Here is an 18,737-nt window from a genome sequence, read left to right as displayed (position 1 = left end):
AGAACAGGACGAATGTTGTTAAAGCCATTACTGATATACTTTCATCTGAAATGCAGTCTTGACTTCTATAACTAAGGTTGGGGAAAGAAAAAAAAAAAAGAAAAAGTAATTTCATTTATAACAACATGTCGTTTCATAAGCGTTTCTAATGTCTGAAACAGCTGTTAAGCGTCTTTATCGCTCCCCATCAGTGTCTGTAAAGTGCTGCAGTGCCTCGGTTTGTCCACCGAGTGTCCTTACAGTAAGCAGGGAGAGCGTCTGGGACAGTGCCCACTCAAACAGAGGGGCTCTGTTCAACGTGGGCTTCTGAGGAGGGCATAAATACAGTCAGGTGTGGATGTGGGAGGAGAGGCCTGTAATGAGCCGGGCCGCTCGCTGATAGGCGGCTCGCGGTGGGCCGGGCTGCCATCACACCTACGTTTGTGGTTCTATTCAATGGAACATTACATCCAGTCTCCCGGTTACGCAACAGCTCCCGAGGCACCACTAGTACTTGATAATGTCGAGAGACTGAAACGGAGCTGGAAACAACTCAGAAAAGCTAATCGTCCATAACAGACACACTGAGATATTTTGACCAAATACAGTGGAAATGGGAGGAAAGAGTGTGCAGTGTGGCCAGGGGTGTGTGCAGTGTGTGTGTGTGTGCATAAGCATATGTGCGGGTGTGTTGGAGGTGAAAACATAAACATTCCTCGGAGCTTGTTACACTCATGTTTACCAAAACAGGCCTGTGTCATTAACACGTTACGCAATAAGCAGAAAGTCTTACTGGGCTCAGTGGACAGGGCTTTTGGATTTGGGATGGTCGTATTCATCTCAGGTATAACGGGGTGCAGCTGACCGCTGAAGGATGATAACTGGAAAGGGAAGAAGAAATATTAGCATTAGTGGTAAAGAAAGCAGTTTTTTCGTCAAACATATGTTGACACTGGGTTCTGATGCAAACAGCGACATCATGATCATATCATGTAAAACAACAGAACCTGAGCTACAAGGAGTTATAAGGTATTTTTATATACTCTCCAACACAAATCCTTCAATCCATCGGAGGGTCGTCATGACTGATACTATCTCTGTGCTCCATTCATCACAACCTACTGACACCGAATGTTTTCTGACTGTGCGAGGACACCTCCGTACATTTAGAAAACCCACACGCACACACAGGAGGAGCACGCCCCAAACAACCCCAACATCAACCAAATGATTTAATAAATATTAAAATCATTTCACCTTGATACTTAAAGCAGATTTCAGATTTTAGGAATATCAGGATTCATCATTTTGAAGCAGACGGTTTCGATAGATTTTAAAGGGTTAAATGGTTTAATTTGGTTTGATGCAGCACAGATGAGAGGCGGTGAATTAGGAAATTTGAACAGGCAGAGATGTCTCACTCCTGAAAAGAAAACATTGGATGTGTGCACACATCACTGTTTGATTCAATTTATGAATCAAAGCTGAATTTGCAAAGAAAGAAAAAAAGTCATGAACTTTCTGAATCATACAATTATTAAATGACTGCTGCAATTTATCTCAAGTCAAACTGATGAGAATAGATTTCGATGGGGTGAATAAAATAATGAGAAATTTTGCATTTCTTCTTGAGGGAATCTCTCAGATTTGAACCAGATGAAACATCAAGACGACTCACAGTGGTTTTTGGGCTCTCGGAGGGCGACGAGGAAAGATCTGAGGACGAGCTTGAAGTGGACACTTCTGATCTGGGGATCACCTGGGCCGGCAGCTGGGCTGAGTATGGGACCGTATAACTGTCATCGAGGGTCACGTCGGGGGAAGTGGATTGCCCCGCATGCTGCACGGGCAACAGAGGAGCCAGCGGGGGCGTGGAGGAGATGGACGGGGGCGACCAGTGATTGCTCTGCTGGAAAGCGCCTCCGTCGGTTTGAGGCGTCTGCTCTGGGCTGTGGTAGACGTTCTGCAAGGGCACGCCGCCTGCAGGGTACGGAGACTCTGCCGCCGTGGTCTGGTAATGTTGGGGGTAAACGGAGGGGTAGCCTGCCTGTGGGGGCATGTGACTGGGTAGTTGGGGGTGGAAGCCGGGGTAAGAGAGCATGCCCTGGGAGGTGAGGCCCGCAGGAGGGATGAAAGACTGAGCCATGCTCATGGCCATCGAGATTACATTGGCCAAGGAGAACAGAGGCTGCGTGTGCGGGGGCCACAAGGTGGGGTGCTGGGGGGCGGGCGGGGACATCGCGGCACTCTCATTGCTGCTGGGGCCCAGGGTCTCGCTCTGAGGAACAGGGGAGCTTGGAGCTGGGGAGGGAACAGAGGGGAAGGCGGGGTTACTGGCCACGCGAGTGAGAGAAGGATGAGCCCCGGCTGGCTTCGGGGAACTGGGAGCTCCCGGATATGGAAATGGGAAGTGAGTGTGGCCCATATAGGGGACGTGGTAGTGCTGATGATGGGGCAGGAGGGATGCCGGGTGGTGGTGCTGCTGATAATGGAGAGGAGAGCCTAGAGGACGAAAAAAAGACAACAGCAGTTTTATTGTTAACGTCCATTAAATAGGCATAAACTGGAAAAGAAACACACAAAATGTTTCCTAATTCCATCATTTAATCAGGATAATTAACAACTTTCCCCAAAGGGACACGTCGGGTAATTCATTCCTTCTGTCTTTTTGAGGTTCTGTTAATACAATCATTACTCCAGCCTCCTGCCAAGAAATACACCACGTGGAGGCCACATCTTTCCCGTACATTCAAATAATGGGTTGCCATGGTTAGCGGAGATGTTTTGTTGAAAGAGACATCCGTCTTTAAATTGTATTAGCGAGACGGTGCCGCCTCACCGAGACGGCCGTGAGGGATTCAGCGCCAGTGGAGCGAGAGAAGCTTTTACAATTTAAAAGAGTTATAATTGTGTGTGCGTGCACACATGCATGTGTGTGTGTGTACACCACTGTTCCGTCCTAATTGTGAGATTAAAGGAGCCACTACATCACTCCGTGCAGGATGGTTAAGCATGCCAATACCCGAGCCCCATCCATTGATTTGACATTTACTTCAACAATGGCTCCACAGTTGAAAACCACTCCTCCTGTTGCTGATGATGCAAACCAGCCACTACTTTTTCCACGCCGATGGAAACCCGGGTTAGGCAACACTCTGCAAAAGTGGCGGGCGGCCAAGAAGCCTTGCGAAAGCAAGCGTGCGGTGGATGTCCAGCAGGGAAGCGACACACTACCGGGGGGGGTTAGGGATGTTTCAGACGGCAGCTGAGGCTGGAAGTGTGGACATATGTATGGAGGATCTGCCCTCTTACACTGACTTTAAACGCCCCCCCCTGCAGTGGAAGGGTGGGTGGGGGGGGGGCACTGACGTGGGAGGAGATTTTCCTGGAAATTCTTCCGTTGGTGCTGGCAAACAGATGTTGCGGACAAACGCAGCACTAGAGAAGCCCCACGCTTTACAGCAACAGCATTCACGGCTTCCCTAAAAGCCAGAAAGTGTCCTCCAGGTGAGGTCATTACCCAAGAGGCCCTGCTGCAAGGCAGACACAGACGAAAGCTTTGAGGTGAGGGCATGGCGAGTGGCGCCATGTGAACGCCTGAACAATACCAAGAAAGGGCCCCGAAGGAGGGAAGGAGTGGTTTATGAGCTCGCTGAGCTTCGCTTTGACTTATTCTTTGCCAAAAGGACTAACAATTTTTTCAGTGTGCTGAAACAGTAAACAATGTCAGGCCTCTTCACACGGCGGCCGGAGGGAGGGGCGGAGGGCTATTTACCTGGGGCGCTGTGGAAAGACTGTGAGCGCAATAGAGGTCGCCCAGGTGAAGTAATGTCTGCACTGAAGACCTCTCCATTGAGGCCCGCAGGAGAGGCACGTACCCCTATGTTCGGGTTAGCCACACTGTAGTCTTGAGACACACAGACACACACACGTGCGTTAGAGGAAACCCATGCACACAAGACAATACACACGATCATCAGGCACAGTCGAAAATGGAGCTTAATCTTGCACGCAGTGAGCTCAACATGAGAGTTACGGTTGTTAATTGGCGATTGCAGGCAGCAGCATGACGTTGATTCATTACTTTTTAATCCAGTTTATCATCCAGTTTTCCTTTTAATTGGTGAACAAGTGAATCAGACCCAACATGAAACTTACCAGGCAAAGATGAGGATGAGTGTGTTCGGGGCAGAGTGTGACTGTGAAGATTAGGCTGCAAACAAAAAACAAAACAAAAAACACATTCGTGAAAACTCTCAATGCCGTATACTCTAATTATGGTGCGAGTCAAAGCTGTCAGCATTCACAGGATAGATATGGGATTGAATTTATGGCAAAAAATAAATAAATAAAAATGAGCATGGTATCTGTCCTATTCTAGATTCAGTTTGACAGATTTAGGTGACATAAAAGTGATGCACAAGAGACAAAGGATCATAACTGTGTGCACACCTATTGTTTTTTTTTTTTAATACTACTACAAGAAAATACAAAAGTGTAAGATATACTAAAACATAATAATCCAACCACAAGAATGTTTAACATATAATAAAAAAATTAAATCTATATCACAGTTGTAACAATAATAATGGGACGTCACGTGTCACTTTATGCTAAATTAATCCAGACATTTTAGTTTTTTTGACTTGAAAAGGTCCAAGACAAACGTCTAAAGTTCATTTTAATTCCTTTCATTTGGATTTTTAGCATGAATAAACAAATGCAATGGAGATGCAACAGGGTGAAGTGACTTTTCTATGTTTAAACTCATGTGTGAGTGTCTGGTGGGCTCTTGGTTTGGGCTCTCAGGTCTTCTGGGTTGTAATATGAAAAGACAGCCTTTTTAACAGGATGTACAGTAATTACACAAACTAACTCCCCCATGTGGAATCCTTGTAACCACCCTTTATGCAAGGCGCTAAAACCCGGGATGAGGATGGCAACCCCGAGACATGACCTCAGGAATTCATGTGCAGCACACAGGTGGAGAATAAAGATTCCTTTCTTTGTGAATATGAAGACCTCCATTAAAGCTTTATGGAGACCTGTTTCCACAATAAATCCTGTGTTATTAGCCAGTCAACATGTGCATTACTGTACTTTCATGCATTTACACAGGGTCGTTTCATGGGGAGACTTTTAACCTCAATAATCTGGATAATTGGCTGCTATAATCCAGCAAAAGCTGAACAAACAAGTTTTTTCTCTCCTTTCAGGGGTCAATTCAGCTCAGTTTAGTACTTTTACTAGACTGGCATGAACAGATACTCTCGGGATAATTTCTCATCATGATTCCTCGATATGTCTTTTCTGGCAGTACAGATGAATAAGATTAGGAACTTAAATGTTTAACGACTTTAATCATCTGCAGTTTACATGCTCATCGTTTCGGTGATTCCCGTTTGTTTTCATTGGATCATCTCCACAACCACGGGATAAATAGGGGAACCGTAAGTCAGATTCAGCACATTAGTATGATTGAGAGTGAGGTAGCCTGACTACACTGGAGATTCTTCACTTTCTTCTGCAGGTAGAGGAAAATCCCCAAAGACAAAAAAGGCGTTCAGAGCGTTGGATCTCTATTTATACGGCGTATTAATAGAATCTCCGAATAGACGTACTGCTGATAGATGACTCCCTGAGCTTCCTGAGCCAACTAACCCGGCTTGCTCTTGAAATAATCCAGAGTTGGAGAGAAGCCAGAAGAGATCGGTCAAATGTGCTTTATGTCGGCTATAAGAGGGCGGCACTATTGGTCAACTGCTTCAAATTGCTTGATTTGGTTGGTCTTTCTCCGCCGTTAATAAACTATAAATTTTAAATCAAAAATCACAGGAAGAGTTTGTTCTCCGTGTCCTATAAAGAGGAACATATCTTGGCAGGACAGACGTTCTCCTTCCCGAAGTGGACAAACTGTATCGGTGCGGTCATATCTGCTACAGGATGGCACCGCTCCCTACAACTCTTTCTTTCCTGGAACTTTGTTTTACTGCTTCACAGAACCTAAATTTATAAAAGGTCTCGACATATCCAAGCATAAATTATTTCACCCATTCACTGTGGGCTGGAAACTTCATTACGTTGTGAGCGCTGGAAAGGATTTGTGGGAACAAATAAACATGAAAAAAACAAAAAAACAAACCTGAGACATTTTATGGCTTTTATGACACTGAAGCTTTTAGTAATATGATGTTCTAAGCGAAGCCTCCGCCTCAGGTGGATGCAGGAACACTTAACCTTCTGTGTGTAAAGGCCAAGTCTCAGGAGACTCTGTGGACACCGGAGAAAGCACTCAGCGGAGGATTTTCTTTATTAGGAGTGTAGGAAGCGATACTCTCCACCCTGGGTTCATAATTCTGTCTTCTGTAAGCTCGACACATTAAAGCTAATGTGATTTATGACTGGTAAACACACATGCGGTAACACTGCTTCCTTTTTTTTAAGCACACAGGGGTGTGGTGTGGATTATAGGAGAGGAACGGGTGTTGCTGCTGACCTGTGACGACGACAACGAGTTCACGCCGCCGTGAAACGCAGGCTGGGCCAGTCTGTGTCCGCTGGGGTGGACCGGCTGCTCTTTGGCCATGAGAGCCTCAGCCCGTTTGATGATGTCCCCCATGCGGTAGATAAAACCCTCTTTCTCTGATGGCAGGATGAATTCATTATGCACCTGAAAGGAGAGAGGCAGTGGTGAGAGGAGCACGATGGAAAAGATAATAATATTTCATTACAGTTGAAATGATTGAAAACGTTAAATCACTCGCTACTCTCGTCTGCTCAGTCTGAGCGGGGTTAGGGCTTCATACTTTGTTTTAACATCAAAAGAGACACGTGAATATGAACTGAAGAAAAAAAGAGAAAATACAAAACTGTAAATGGGAAAGAGGGATCTAAAATTGTGGCAAAGGCTCTTTTTTTCTATTAACATTTGCACAAAATATATAATATTTGTGTTCACTAAATCAACAATTAAAGTAAAAACCCTTGTTTTCCAATAAGAGACTCTTCAGTGTTAGAGCAATTACATTTGAATTATTCATACAAAACTGCTGAAGTTGGATCTCCAAGGCTTTGCCTTCTTTGAGACGGTCAAAATTAGATTTGCACATGTCAAAACTGAATAACACACTTTATGAAGAGCATGCCTGGAAAACTGTTTAGCAGGGAAAAAGTGGGTTTCATAATGTAATTTTCTCACTTTGAAGATCATTAAATCTATAAAAATGACCACAATTACTTGAAACGTATATTGTATGTATTTAACAGCTGATAGCAAAAACCTGCCAAAGACAACGAAGATTGAAATACAAGTACTTTAAAGAGAAATAAGGTCAAGATAAGCAATATCATAAACTTAGAGCTACGGCTGAAGGACGAAAAATTGTTTTTAAGTCTGCCCACATATGAAATCTATCCAACTATTTTCAGCTAATGCTTATTCTGAGGGAAAAACAGACCGATGTGAAATCCGTAGTTAAGCAGGGGGTCTGAGGCACTTTTGCATCTTCATGCATTTTTGAGAGTTGCAGTGAATTGTGGGTCGGAGCGTGGCGATTGCTTCCTGACGACACGCCATAATTCAGCTCAATTAAACCTCTGCGCCGAGAACCGCAGAGGCTGCTGTGATGCCAGGCGCCCCTGCTGCGCCAAGACACAGTAAACAAAAGCCCACTGTGTTCTGGAGCGGGCCGGCCGCCCCGTCGTCCCGCCGTCGCACACGGCGTCCAGCCACCGCGACGCCTTCAAGGCAGTGACTGCACACCGGTGTCGCTCACTCCTCCGTTTGCTCGAGACGACATCAAAAGGCCGTTAACTGGAGCGGCGTGAGCCATGTTCACCAACTTATCAGCCGACATAGTGAAGTCCTCTGTTTCTCTCTGTGCAGGGTTCAGTCTCTGAGGAGAACCAAGCGTTTGTGCGCGAGATAACCCTGATCAATAATGTTTTATGTCGCTTGCGATTTGTTATGGCCTGAAGGGGAAAACGCTACGTGCCCTGCAGGGGTCTGTGAAGAATCACACAGAGGTGTACAGAGCTCACACACATTATTCGTTTAAGATGTACAGATACATGTCGCATGAAGTATCAATGGTGGCGGTAGGCGACGGTGTAAATGTAATGAAGATTATTTAAAATTAAGCTGTAGTGTGACAGATGCAGGCCTGTACACATGGACATGCACAACTGAAAAAAAAAAAAAAAAAGTCTCACAAAGTCTGACATCAACCTAATTTTGGTCTGAGGAATCATGACTCTCACCCTTTTGAATCCCACTAAAACTAATTTAATGCAGGCTTCTTCCGATTTCACTTAAAATGTAATCAGTCCACAATTTATCATCACTATTTATGGAATAATGAGCCAATGAATCATGTATGGATGAAATATCAACACACAAGTTTAAAACGAGGCCGTGGGTTTGTCCACAGACGTGGTCAAACTTCCCTTCCAAGAACGTTCCAACGTTTCTACATGAAAAGATAAACAAGGCAGTGATTCCATGCCCTTTTTCCTTCCGGTGAAGATCAGTCTGAAGTTGAAAGAAGGTCGCTTATCTCTGAGATTTAAGTGATGTTCAGCGATGTGATGGGGTTCTGTGTTTTAAATTCCAGTCGAGATGAAAAGTTGCCAGGCTCGCTGGCATTCTTCACGCCGGCCCAAATGTTATAAACACCGCTCATCCGGGACAGCTGCTGGGACGTTTATTCCGCAACATAACCTCCACAACAATGCTGCCAGCTTTGCTCGATGCAACACAATACATGTTGGATCATTGTGGTTTTATTTTTACCAGCTGAGAACTCACCGACAGTCTATGAAACGGACGAAGGCATCACAACAACGGCAGGAATTCCTCTGTTGTGCATCAGAAACAATCCGGGAGTTTTCTGACTTCGATCGATTGTTGTGCGGCAGTGTTTGGAAGAAGCACGGACACTTTCACATATCCTACCAGATTCTCTATGATTGGACCAAACATGGGCAATATCAATTCGCGGGACACATGTTGGCCTTTGGTTGCTGTTTAAGCAGCTCTATATTTAATTATGGAGCACCTTCACTCTATTTAGAAGGTCACAATTATCCATCTGAGATACAAGCTATTGACTGATGCAGAGCAGAAACAGCAGCTTATCGAGACCATGCAACATGCTGCGTTTTAATAAGACATATAGTTTCACAAAAGACAGTTAATTATAACTGAAGTGCATGAATGAAATATCTATATTCAAAGCTCATGTCGCTTGAGAAGTTACATTTGAAATATTTAGAGTTCGGTTATGACGTATTACAGATCCAGATGAAGATTATTTACCATTTGAAAGGAAAACAAAATCCAAAGTCAAGATTTTAGTAATAATGTGAGCATCAGCTGTCTTAGAGTTTCTTTGAATCAATAAAAGGCTCATTGAGGTCAAACTGTACACACAGATATCACGTCAGACATCACACACTTTTGAAATCCCATTGATTTCCTAACGGACGAGTTTCTAGGTCAAGAAACCACGAAGCTGCGTTAAAAGCGATTTAAAAAAGCGCTTATTCATAGATCAACGTCTCACCATGACGGCGGCGATGTCTTCCGGGTTATCTCCATCCAGGTCGAACTTGAAAGTCACCATCTTGTCGTTGTGCGTCTGCAGCTGACACTCGACCACCCGGTCCACCTTATCAGAGAGCTGCAGACACAGAGGAGATCAATGGTAATGACGGGGTTCTGTTTGCTGCTGAGCAAAGTTTATCACAGGCCAGTGTGTGTGTGTGTGTGTGTGTGTGTGTGTGTGTGTGTCTGTGTGTGAACAAACAAACCACGAGGTGTTGTAATTATTGTTTCATTCATCGTACCCCAGTGATGCGGAGCCTCGACCGCGCTCTCCTCTTGAACAGCTTCCCGGCCGTTCGTCTCGCCGCCGTCTTCTCGCTCTTCTCAGAGAGGCCCTCGTAGCCGTCGCTCAGGCCGGAGGTCACGTCGGACGCATAGCTGCAAAGAACGGAACCGTGAGTGCTCCTGGTTCGAAAAAAATAAACTGACAAACCACGAGAGGATACCTCACATATAACGATTTCCAAGTCTGCTAAAAACCGAGCTGACACACAATAATAAACAGCCCCTCCGACATGTCAAATAAGGTGGTGATGTGTTGCAGCAACACGCTTCTACGTTGCAGTTGAAGAACTAAGTTTGAGGCGTTCATCCAGAGGAAGCTCTGCGTCCACGTGATCTGCAGTGTTTATAAAGTTTTGGAGAGCATGCGGCGTATTATTATAATTTTTTTTTTTGAAAAAAGCTTTGATTCAGCCGATTCCTTCTTTTAGGCCAGCTGCGGTGACAGACTCCCTCCGTCCTCGTCCTCCGCACAGCCTGCAAACATTTACAGACCTACTGGTTGGCAGCAACCCTCCCATCTATTTAAAAGTCCTCCACCTCGCGGGTAACTCCAGTTCAGAGACTGTTTTCACCTTCAAACAAATAGAAATTAGACTAAACAGGCCTGAACATTTTGTGTTGACAGTTTAAACATTTAATCTGTTTGCGATTTTTGAAACGCCGCCCAGCTCATCGGTGATCAAGGCAGAATTAAGTAACTCGTGCGTGACAAGCGCGATATGAAACATGACCCTTCTGACATTTCTTTCAATTTATAATGAGGCAGATGTTGTCGGTTTCTTGCGAGTCATTGAAATGCACACAGAAAAGCTAAATCTGAAAGACTAGAATAAAGCAGAGAAGTGATAATTGTTTAACATGTTAAGGTAAAATTGAAAACAAACATCTGAATCACGAAAAAACAAACTGTATAAAGGCTGGTTAAAAAACTAAAATTAGATGTTTTTATTGTTTCTAGAAGGCAAAAATGGTCCGGAGTGTAAGTTTGTTTCAGTTTTAAGTACCTACAATTAATTATTATTTCATATTCTGGACCATGTGGCATATACATACTTTGACACTTAGTCTTATAACCTCGAAAAGAAAACATTCCCTTACTAGTTTGGAGGTTTTCACACTCCATGCCCAAGTCATTCATTGTGACAAAAGATGGAAAAGAGAACACACACACACACACACACACACACACACACACACACACACACACACACACACACACACACACACACACACACACACACACACACACACACACACACACACACACACACACACACACACACACACACACACACACACACACACACACACACACACACACACACACACACACACACACACACACACACACACACACACACACACACACACACACACACGATCCAGTCGTCCATCGCATGCTGAGAGCAAAGCCGCCCGCGCCAACATCCCACCAACATGGAAAACAAAGCCTCCACAACATCTGAGAGGTGAGGTTCACCCGTCAAGGCTGCAGTTTGTTGTCGCGGCCACACAGATGTGGAGGAGGAGTCATGGAGGGAAGACATGTCTAAGAGATACACATTGATTTTCCTTCTTTTTTCTTTTTTTTTTTCCACGGGCCTGTAACCTGAACAAGGAGGGGACTATCGAGCCTCCGTGTTCTTAGAATGACTGTAAACAGAACGGAGAGTGGAGGACAGACGGCTGCAGAACTTTACCTATCCACAGGGGAGTTGCAGCCGCTCGGGGGGCCGGAGTTGCCGTGCTCCGAGTTGTTGGAAACTGCAATACTCTAGGAACAGAAAGGAGAGACATGAGACCCCTTTTCTCCAAACTTTATTCTTCAGGTTCAGATTTCGATTTATTTGTTTGTACTTTTACACACGCCCACACAATCTATTCAACTTCTAGGAGGAAGCATTAGTTTAAGGGACGTGTGCTGTTTACATTTAGAATAGAGATGTTTGGACAAAAGAAAAAGACTTGCAATTTCTGAGATAAGTGAGTCATGTGAAAAACAACGAACAACAGAAGAAAATAGGAAGAGCAGGAACTAAGGGTACAAAACAGAAAATAATTTGAAACTTAGTCTGCAGATAAGAGTCATGAAGAGCCAGCAGAGGAAATGTGTCTCACTACAATAATCACCCTTTTGAAAGAAATCATTGCCATAAATCTATTAAAATCCCAAATAGTAAACTCTTTCTGCATTTTTTTATATACAAAAAAAGAAGGCATGTCTATAGAAATACATAGAAATTGACATTAAATTGTTAAAAAAGTGCAAGTTGACGTTCGATTGGTTTGAATGTGCACCACTGATTCACATGATACTTTATAAAAACGGTCAAAACAGGTCAGTTTTGAATAAGGAATAAAAAACTGAGAGTAACTAAAAACTCCATCTATGGTCCTGTAACTTGGAAGAAAAACATAAAATCCACACGCATGTAAAAGTATTTGAAATATTCAAAGTATTTCCCCTCTAAATCATTTCATTAGTCCCCAAGTAAGAAGAAGTACCTTCTGAAGTTAATAATTCAGAGGTGTTCATGGTTATTTATTGTGCACCTCATTAGAGAGTTAATTGAGTCGACATTTGTTTGAAGTGGTTACGCTCAAAGACAGACGTCCAATAAAGTCCTCCAAAGTTCCCACCCTGCAATCTTCACTTTGACAACCAGCTCTTTTAACCCTTTAATGAAGCCACTCACCGAGGGGAAGCGCAGGGCTGGGACGGGGAAGCCGTTTACCGCGGGGGTGTTGGTGTTTGTGGAGGGCGGGGTGGCGGCCTCCAGCGGATCCTGAAGCCCGGAGGAGCTCAGATCGCCGTCCGTCTCACAGTCATTTGTTACAACAAAAGCACATAAGCCCGTTAGCATGTGACCAGCTGCAACACACACACACGGTCTGCATGGAAATACATACCACTAATGAGCCCATGCTGAGATATAGCACACACGCAAAGAATAAAACATGCGGAGGGATTGATGGTAGATTAACTCTGAGCTGGCTGACGATACATTACTGGACCCTGAAAAGAGAATTTGGGCTGGCGTCTCAGAAACTGTGTTCAAGAAAGTGTTCAATAACTACAGCACAGCGCGCACACACACAGACCATGAGATGAGACTTAGAGGGTCTAAATAATTTAGTTATCTACAGTTTCACATTTCACTTTATCTCCGCCAATGTGCTGTCAGATCTCCACCGCTTTCGTTTGGGGAGCTGCTGTCTCCCTACTACTTAACACTGCATATCAATTTTGGAAATGTATCATTTATTCATCCAAACAAAAGGGGACCAAGCCCATCTATATGTCAGAGGAGGACATTCATTATTTTGATTCCATCTATTGTTTGGAAAAATCTCAGAGATTATTTCTTTATTGTATGTAAAAGATCTTTCAATGTTTGGATTGGAGCCTCTTGCAGGCCGGTTTTGTCGCTTATGTTTCACACCCCTGATCTTGAACGTGACTATTTGACTGAAATGCTTGTATTTTATGAGAAAGGCTCCTGCGTCACCTGTTTCCACTGCTGTCTGAAGTCCTGAGAGTATTATATAAGTGTGGGTAATTTAGATAAAAGCAATGCATGTAAATGCACAACACTTCCAATCCAGGGGGTGAGAAGAGGAAGAGCCAAGTCATAAAAATGATGGATGAACTGGTATCTCTGTTCGACAGGGGTTTTTTTTTTTTTTAAACTTGTGCTTTTCTTTGATGGTGAACATTGATGAGCCCTTGTTACAGGAAGGATCCATTTGATTAAAGCACAAAAACACAGACGAATGTAGAAAAACAGTTTTTTTTCGAAACATAGTTTTGACCCTGGGTCCGGCGGTTAAAACACTCAAAGTTCTGTCACAGTTGGGGAAAGTTCCCGAGACAGTGACTCGAGAAGACTTTGTAATTCATAATCTTGTAATGTGTCTGGATGTTAGTTTACCAAATCTTTTACTCAAGTAAGTTGGAATTGGCTTCAGCATCCTGCGACACTAAACTGGATGAAGTGGCAGAGAAGATGGACTCATGGGGAAACAATCCATGATCCTTTGAGAATGGTGATTGGATGTATAACAATTCAGAGATACAGAAAGAGGAAGAGTATTTGGCATCAAATAAGAAAGCCATTAGTAGAACGTGGAGCAGACAGAACTGTCCAACAATACAACAATGGAAGAAGGTCCCTCTTATTGTCGGACTACAAGAAGCCCAATATGAACATATATGGGGAAAATGAACCATTCATAAACGTAGAGGAGACACCACCAACAAGAACACTGCAATTTATAGACTTTCAAATAAGAAAACAGTAAGTGTTGGAAGAGATGAATGAATAAAAAATTTGATTTGATTTTAGTTGTTTTTCTTATATATCTTTTACCATTGTACTACTTTTTCCTCGCCCTGGCTTTTAATTTGATTTAATAGTACGAGTGTGTTTTCTATGCGAGTGTTCCACTGATGTGAACGCACACATTTTGATGTGTTGCCTTATTGTGCTCACAGTTAGCAGAGGACAGGCTGTTATGGCGGACGTGGAAGTGCTGGTCGGCCTCGGGCTCCTCTGGCTCTGCGGGGCAGTTGGAGCTGACGCCAGAGTCCACGGAGCTGGTGACTGGGGATAGGATGGGGGCCGGGGGTGTCATCGCCGGCGTCGGCGACCCCGCCGCGACAACACCGCTGACTCTGGGCGACGGCAGCTGGAGCTCGGGCTCTTCCTCGATGGCTTCCTGCGCCAGCTTCTTCTTGCGCTCGTCCGTCTGCCGCCTCAGCTTCTCCCTCTGCCGCTTGATGGTCGTCACTCGGTCCCGTATGGCCTTGGCCACAAGCTTGAAGTCTGCCTCGCACACAAAGCCGAGCACCACCTGTATGACAACACACAGAGGAACGGTCAGGGCACAACACGGACACGCACGGTCCACGCCGTGCTGATGCAACACGCAGAGCCCGCTTTAACGACCCGCACTGGCAAGCTGTGACATTAACAGTCCGCCTTCCGTAACAACATTTGTTTGGCAAAACCCACACATGGACCACATTCTTCCGTCGTCCTCTGTCCTGTCCAACAAAGTGGGACGCTCAGTCCCCAACCGCCTCTCAACACGTAGTCAGATTACAGCAGATCAGCCGGACCAGATGTCCCCCGCCGATACCAAATTTGATCTTGATGAAAACTACCACAAAGGAGTAAACAAGTAAGGAATTGTGGCTTGTTTTTTCATTAAAAGTGACCTCTAACAGAGGGAGCGCCGAGGACACAAGGGCCTGTTTCGTAACAAGTATGAGGGCCATTATATTATTAAAGACGTGACTTTCGGCTGCTTCCTGAGACACGCGCTCACATTTCCAACCAGCGATGATTAAATGTTGAGTGGTGACCTTGACACAGTGTGCAAGGTGTTCACTTTATGAGCGGCAGCAGATTTTAATGCTCCTGTAGACATAACAGCACCATTGAAGAGCCATAATGATGGCGGGGTGCATTAGTGAGGCCGGTTTCGCTGTCTGGGGTCAAAGCGTCAAAAGATGTTCAAGGAGTTTCTCCCTCACTAATAATCTGGAAGTAGATTTAAACCATAGTCATTTATTGTGTGAAAAATCCACAGCGCATGAAAATTACTCATTGAAAATATGAAGTTTCAAGGATCCATTCAGCCGTGGATTAATTTCCTATAGTACTTTATTCAACTTGAGGTCACAGGAAGTTGTAGCTGGTTCTATGGTTAAAAGCAGGTTGGACGCTGGACGTGTTCATTTAAAAAAAACATGAATGCATAAGAAAAAACATGCAAACTTCACACAGAAAGGACTCCCAACCCAGACTCAAACTGGGGATATGTTTCACTATCACATCCTCGACTTTGAATGGTGAGAAATAAAGCTAATGCTATCTTGTTTAGCACTCTCGCTTCACAGTGAGTCCAGTCTTGGGCAACAGCATGTTCTCCCTGAGCACACACTGCTTTTCTCTGGATCCTCCCCTTTTCTGCAGGTTCATTTCTGACTGGATTTCTGCGTTTGTCCTGTGGTGCATCCTGCCTTCACCCAGCTGGGAGCAGCTCCAGTGACCCCGAGTGGGATAAACCCATATAAAAGCAAGATCCTGTTTCTATAATAGCTTTCATGCTGTTGTTCATAATGTAAGTTTGCCTTTTGAGGGATGTACAGGGTAATGGTATGATATGAATTATGCATGTGATATCTATAAAAAAATATAGGAAACGTCTATTGTGCTGTTGTTTTTTTTTACAACATGTTATTGCAACTTGCAACAAAGGCTTACCATTTAAAAAAAAATAAAAAATACAAAAACAAATAGTATTTTCATGGATATTAGTATTGCTGTGTGACTGATAAATGCATCGAGACCACATGACCCACCTGCGGTCAGCAAATACTTTTGGGGCATTATATACATGCAGGCTTTTCTTTCCGTACTTTGACACGATCAATTAAAAAGCACTTATCACATCTGCTTCTGATGGGAAAAGTGTGCAGATTGTTCCCGTTCAAAACAAGATAAAAAGCGTGATGGATGCAGAGAACATGTGGAAGTCGGCTGCGTTTGCCTGCACCTGTTGATCTGGAAACATTTACCTCATTAACCCCACTAATGGCTGCTCCAAACTGGGTCAGAGAAACAGTAACGGATCCGGTGTTTGTGCGGCGGCCTACCATCTCCTGAGCCACCTCCTCGGGCAAGTCTTTGTAGAGCTCGAAGAGGAACTCGATGGCGTTGTTGTCCTTGTACTTCCCGTGGAGTTTCTTGGTGTCGTCCATGCGCAGCCACAGCTTCAGTCCCGACTTCACCGTGTCGTCCTCCTCGGCCAGCTCCACGTGCACGCCGTTGTTCTCCTGGAAGAACGGGTGATCCAGAAGGTCCTGGATGGTGTACCTGCAATGAGAATAAAGAAAACTTCAGGTGCTTGTGCACAACAGTGGATGGAAACAGTGGCAATGACTTGCGCCTCCTGTGACAGTGTTACATGCCTTCAGGTTTACCTTTCGTCTTTGTTCATCCGAATGCAGCCCTCAATGATCTCCTTGAGTTCGGGGACTTTGACTTTGTAGAAGCTGTCAGGTTTAATGCCCTGCGGAATCAGAGGGGAACACAAGGTGTCATCATCAGGGCTTCACGTGGACTTGATGATGAGTTTGAAGGAAACTGGTGTTTGGTTTTGTCTGATACAGTAAACAGTCACTCCCTCCTGCACTGCAGGTTCCGATAATTGTCTGCCTGGTGGCATCTGGTGCTGGGCCAGCATGAAACGCAAACATGTCAACATGAGAGCGGAACAATATGCTGGACGCGCCGTCTGTATCAACTTCTGTTCACGATCCAACCAGTCTCCCAGATCTTCGAGGCGGGGCCACTTGTTTGTTCTGAAGGTACTTTTGGAACATTTTACAGGCCAACACTTTAAAGCCAGAAGTGTGTGTGCATTTTCTGAAGTGTTTTTAACAGTTCACATCACCTTTTGATGTTTACTGTATGACTAATACTTTCCTTCTATTATTAAAGAAATATCCCAGCTGCGGCTTGTTTTCTCATTGTTCTTATGAACAGTATCATGAGAGACTCAATGATTACAGCAGTGCTCCAGGCCTTGAGAAAACACTGATACGAAAGTTTAAAAAAAAAAAAAAAAAAAAAAAAAAAAGCCCAAGGCTATTTGGTTCACAGATACTTGAGTAACTGGATTGTTCAGGGTCAAACACCCAAATAATGTGACTTTCCAGTGAAAAGCTGAGTGTCTCGCTTTGTTATCAAATTCAAATGCTGACATGTCAAACAGTCACTGCTTTTTACTTTGTTATGACCACAAATCTTTTCCCGAAGATATTCCTGCGAGTCAAAGGACAAAGGAAGGAGGAAAACCCAACGTGTCCACCCGGTGTGGCTGTGAGAGATGATTCATATCATAATTGATAAATCACTCACATATCACTGCAAATCAGATGAGTGCAAATACTAATTGAAAGCCCCCAAAATCTTGTTTGCAAAATGATATTTGGATGATCACACCGCAAAGAACTCATATTAGTTTGTTCAGGCATGATAAGTTCTATGTCCTCACGCCGGCCTTCGGAAAATAATACTAATCTCATTTGGGACCTACTTCCTCTTGCGTGGTGACAGAGGTCAAAAGCTGGAATTGTACTGACATTGTTTGAAATGTCACACTTGTATAGTTGTCAACACCAGGATCCATTCAGTATGTACCCAAAGCATGTGGTACCGGAGGAAATCCTAATGAGGGAAACATACACAAACACTGTACATGGTTGGGAGGATTCATTACTTCTTGTTTCAACTGTGCCATGTTTGTAAGAAACGTGCATTTGCAGGATGAGCAGCAGAGCTGCTGTAGTCTGCAATAATAAATAGAATAATGAACAGACGGTTGCGCACGAATATCCCTTTGGTATGACTCTACTTTGAGGTTAGAGCAGAATGAACAGAAATTAACCCTTTGATGCACCACATGGGTCCAAAGTGACCAGACTATGTTTTCTTGTGCTATATCTCTGCAATCAATTATTTTTATTAATCAGAGTTAACATTTCTATTGCTCTTTCAGTGTTTTATATTGTTCCATTGATTTTATTGCTGTTTTAAGTGTATCACATTGTTGTTTTTAAGCACTTTTAGATTTACAAATGTATAGTGCAATGCAAATGAAATGCATTATTTTTATAATTAGAAATTTTTATCATAAAACATCCTCTTGTTTTCCTACTGATACAGGTCAGTTCAATTGTCATGTTATCTGTAATCAAATGTATGTGCATGTGTCACAAAATGACAACTAGTGTTTAATGATGGCCTGATAGCTCACGTTACATAAAAAGAGAACGAGGGGCGTACCTCTATCTATT

At 43.9% G+C, this 18,737-nt stretch overlaps 1 protein-coding gene across 1 annotated transcript in view; it reads right to left on the bottom strand.

Annotated features, from left to right (window-relative positions):
- Nucleotides 1-18,737, bottom strand: part of wnk4a (WNK lysine deficient protein kinase 4a) — a 44,573-nt gene that overhangs the window by 4,747 nt on the left and 21,089 nt on the right. The window contains exons 6-18 of the mRNA XM_080480763.1: nt 16,860-16,948; nt 16,533-16,752; nt 14,348-14,722; nt 12,869-12,884; nt 12,565-12,740; nt 11,569-11,642; nt 9,826-9,961; nt 9,543-9,659; nt 6,476-6,649; nt 4,138-4,192; nt 3,755-3,886; nt 1,658-2,481; nt 773-860 (exon numbers count right to left, since the gene is read on the bottom strand). Of these exons, the coding sequence (XP_080336889.1) occupies nt 773-860; nt 1,658-2,481; nt 3,755-3,886; nt 4,138-4,192; nt 6,476-6,649; nt 9,543-9,659; nt 9,826-9,961; nt 11,569-11,642; nt 12,565-12,740; nt 12,869-12,884; nt 14,348-14,722; nt 16,533-16,752; nt 16,860-16,948 (2,476 nt within the window). The remainder of the gene's footprint in view (nt 1-772; nt 861-1,657; nt 2,482-3,754; nt 3,887-4,137; nt 4,193-6,475; nt 6,650-9,542; nt 9,660-9,825; nt 9,962-11,568; nt 11,643-12,564; nt 12,741-12,868; nt 12,885-14,347; nt 14,723-16,532; nt 16,753-16,859; nt 16,949-18,737) is intronic.

The sequence above is a fragment of the Lipophrys pholis genome, assembly GCF_963383615.2.
Source record: "Lipophrys pholis genome assembly, chromosome: 1".
Taxonomy (NCBI): domain Eukaryota; kingdom Metazoa; phylum Chordata; class Actinopteri; order Blenniiformes; family Blenniidae; genus Lipophrys; species Lipophrys pholis.
This window is presented reverse-complemented; position numbering and strand designations above follow the sequence as displayed.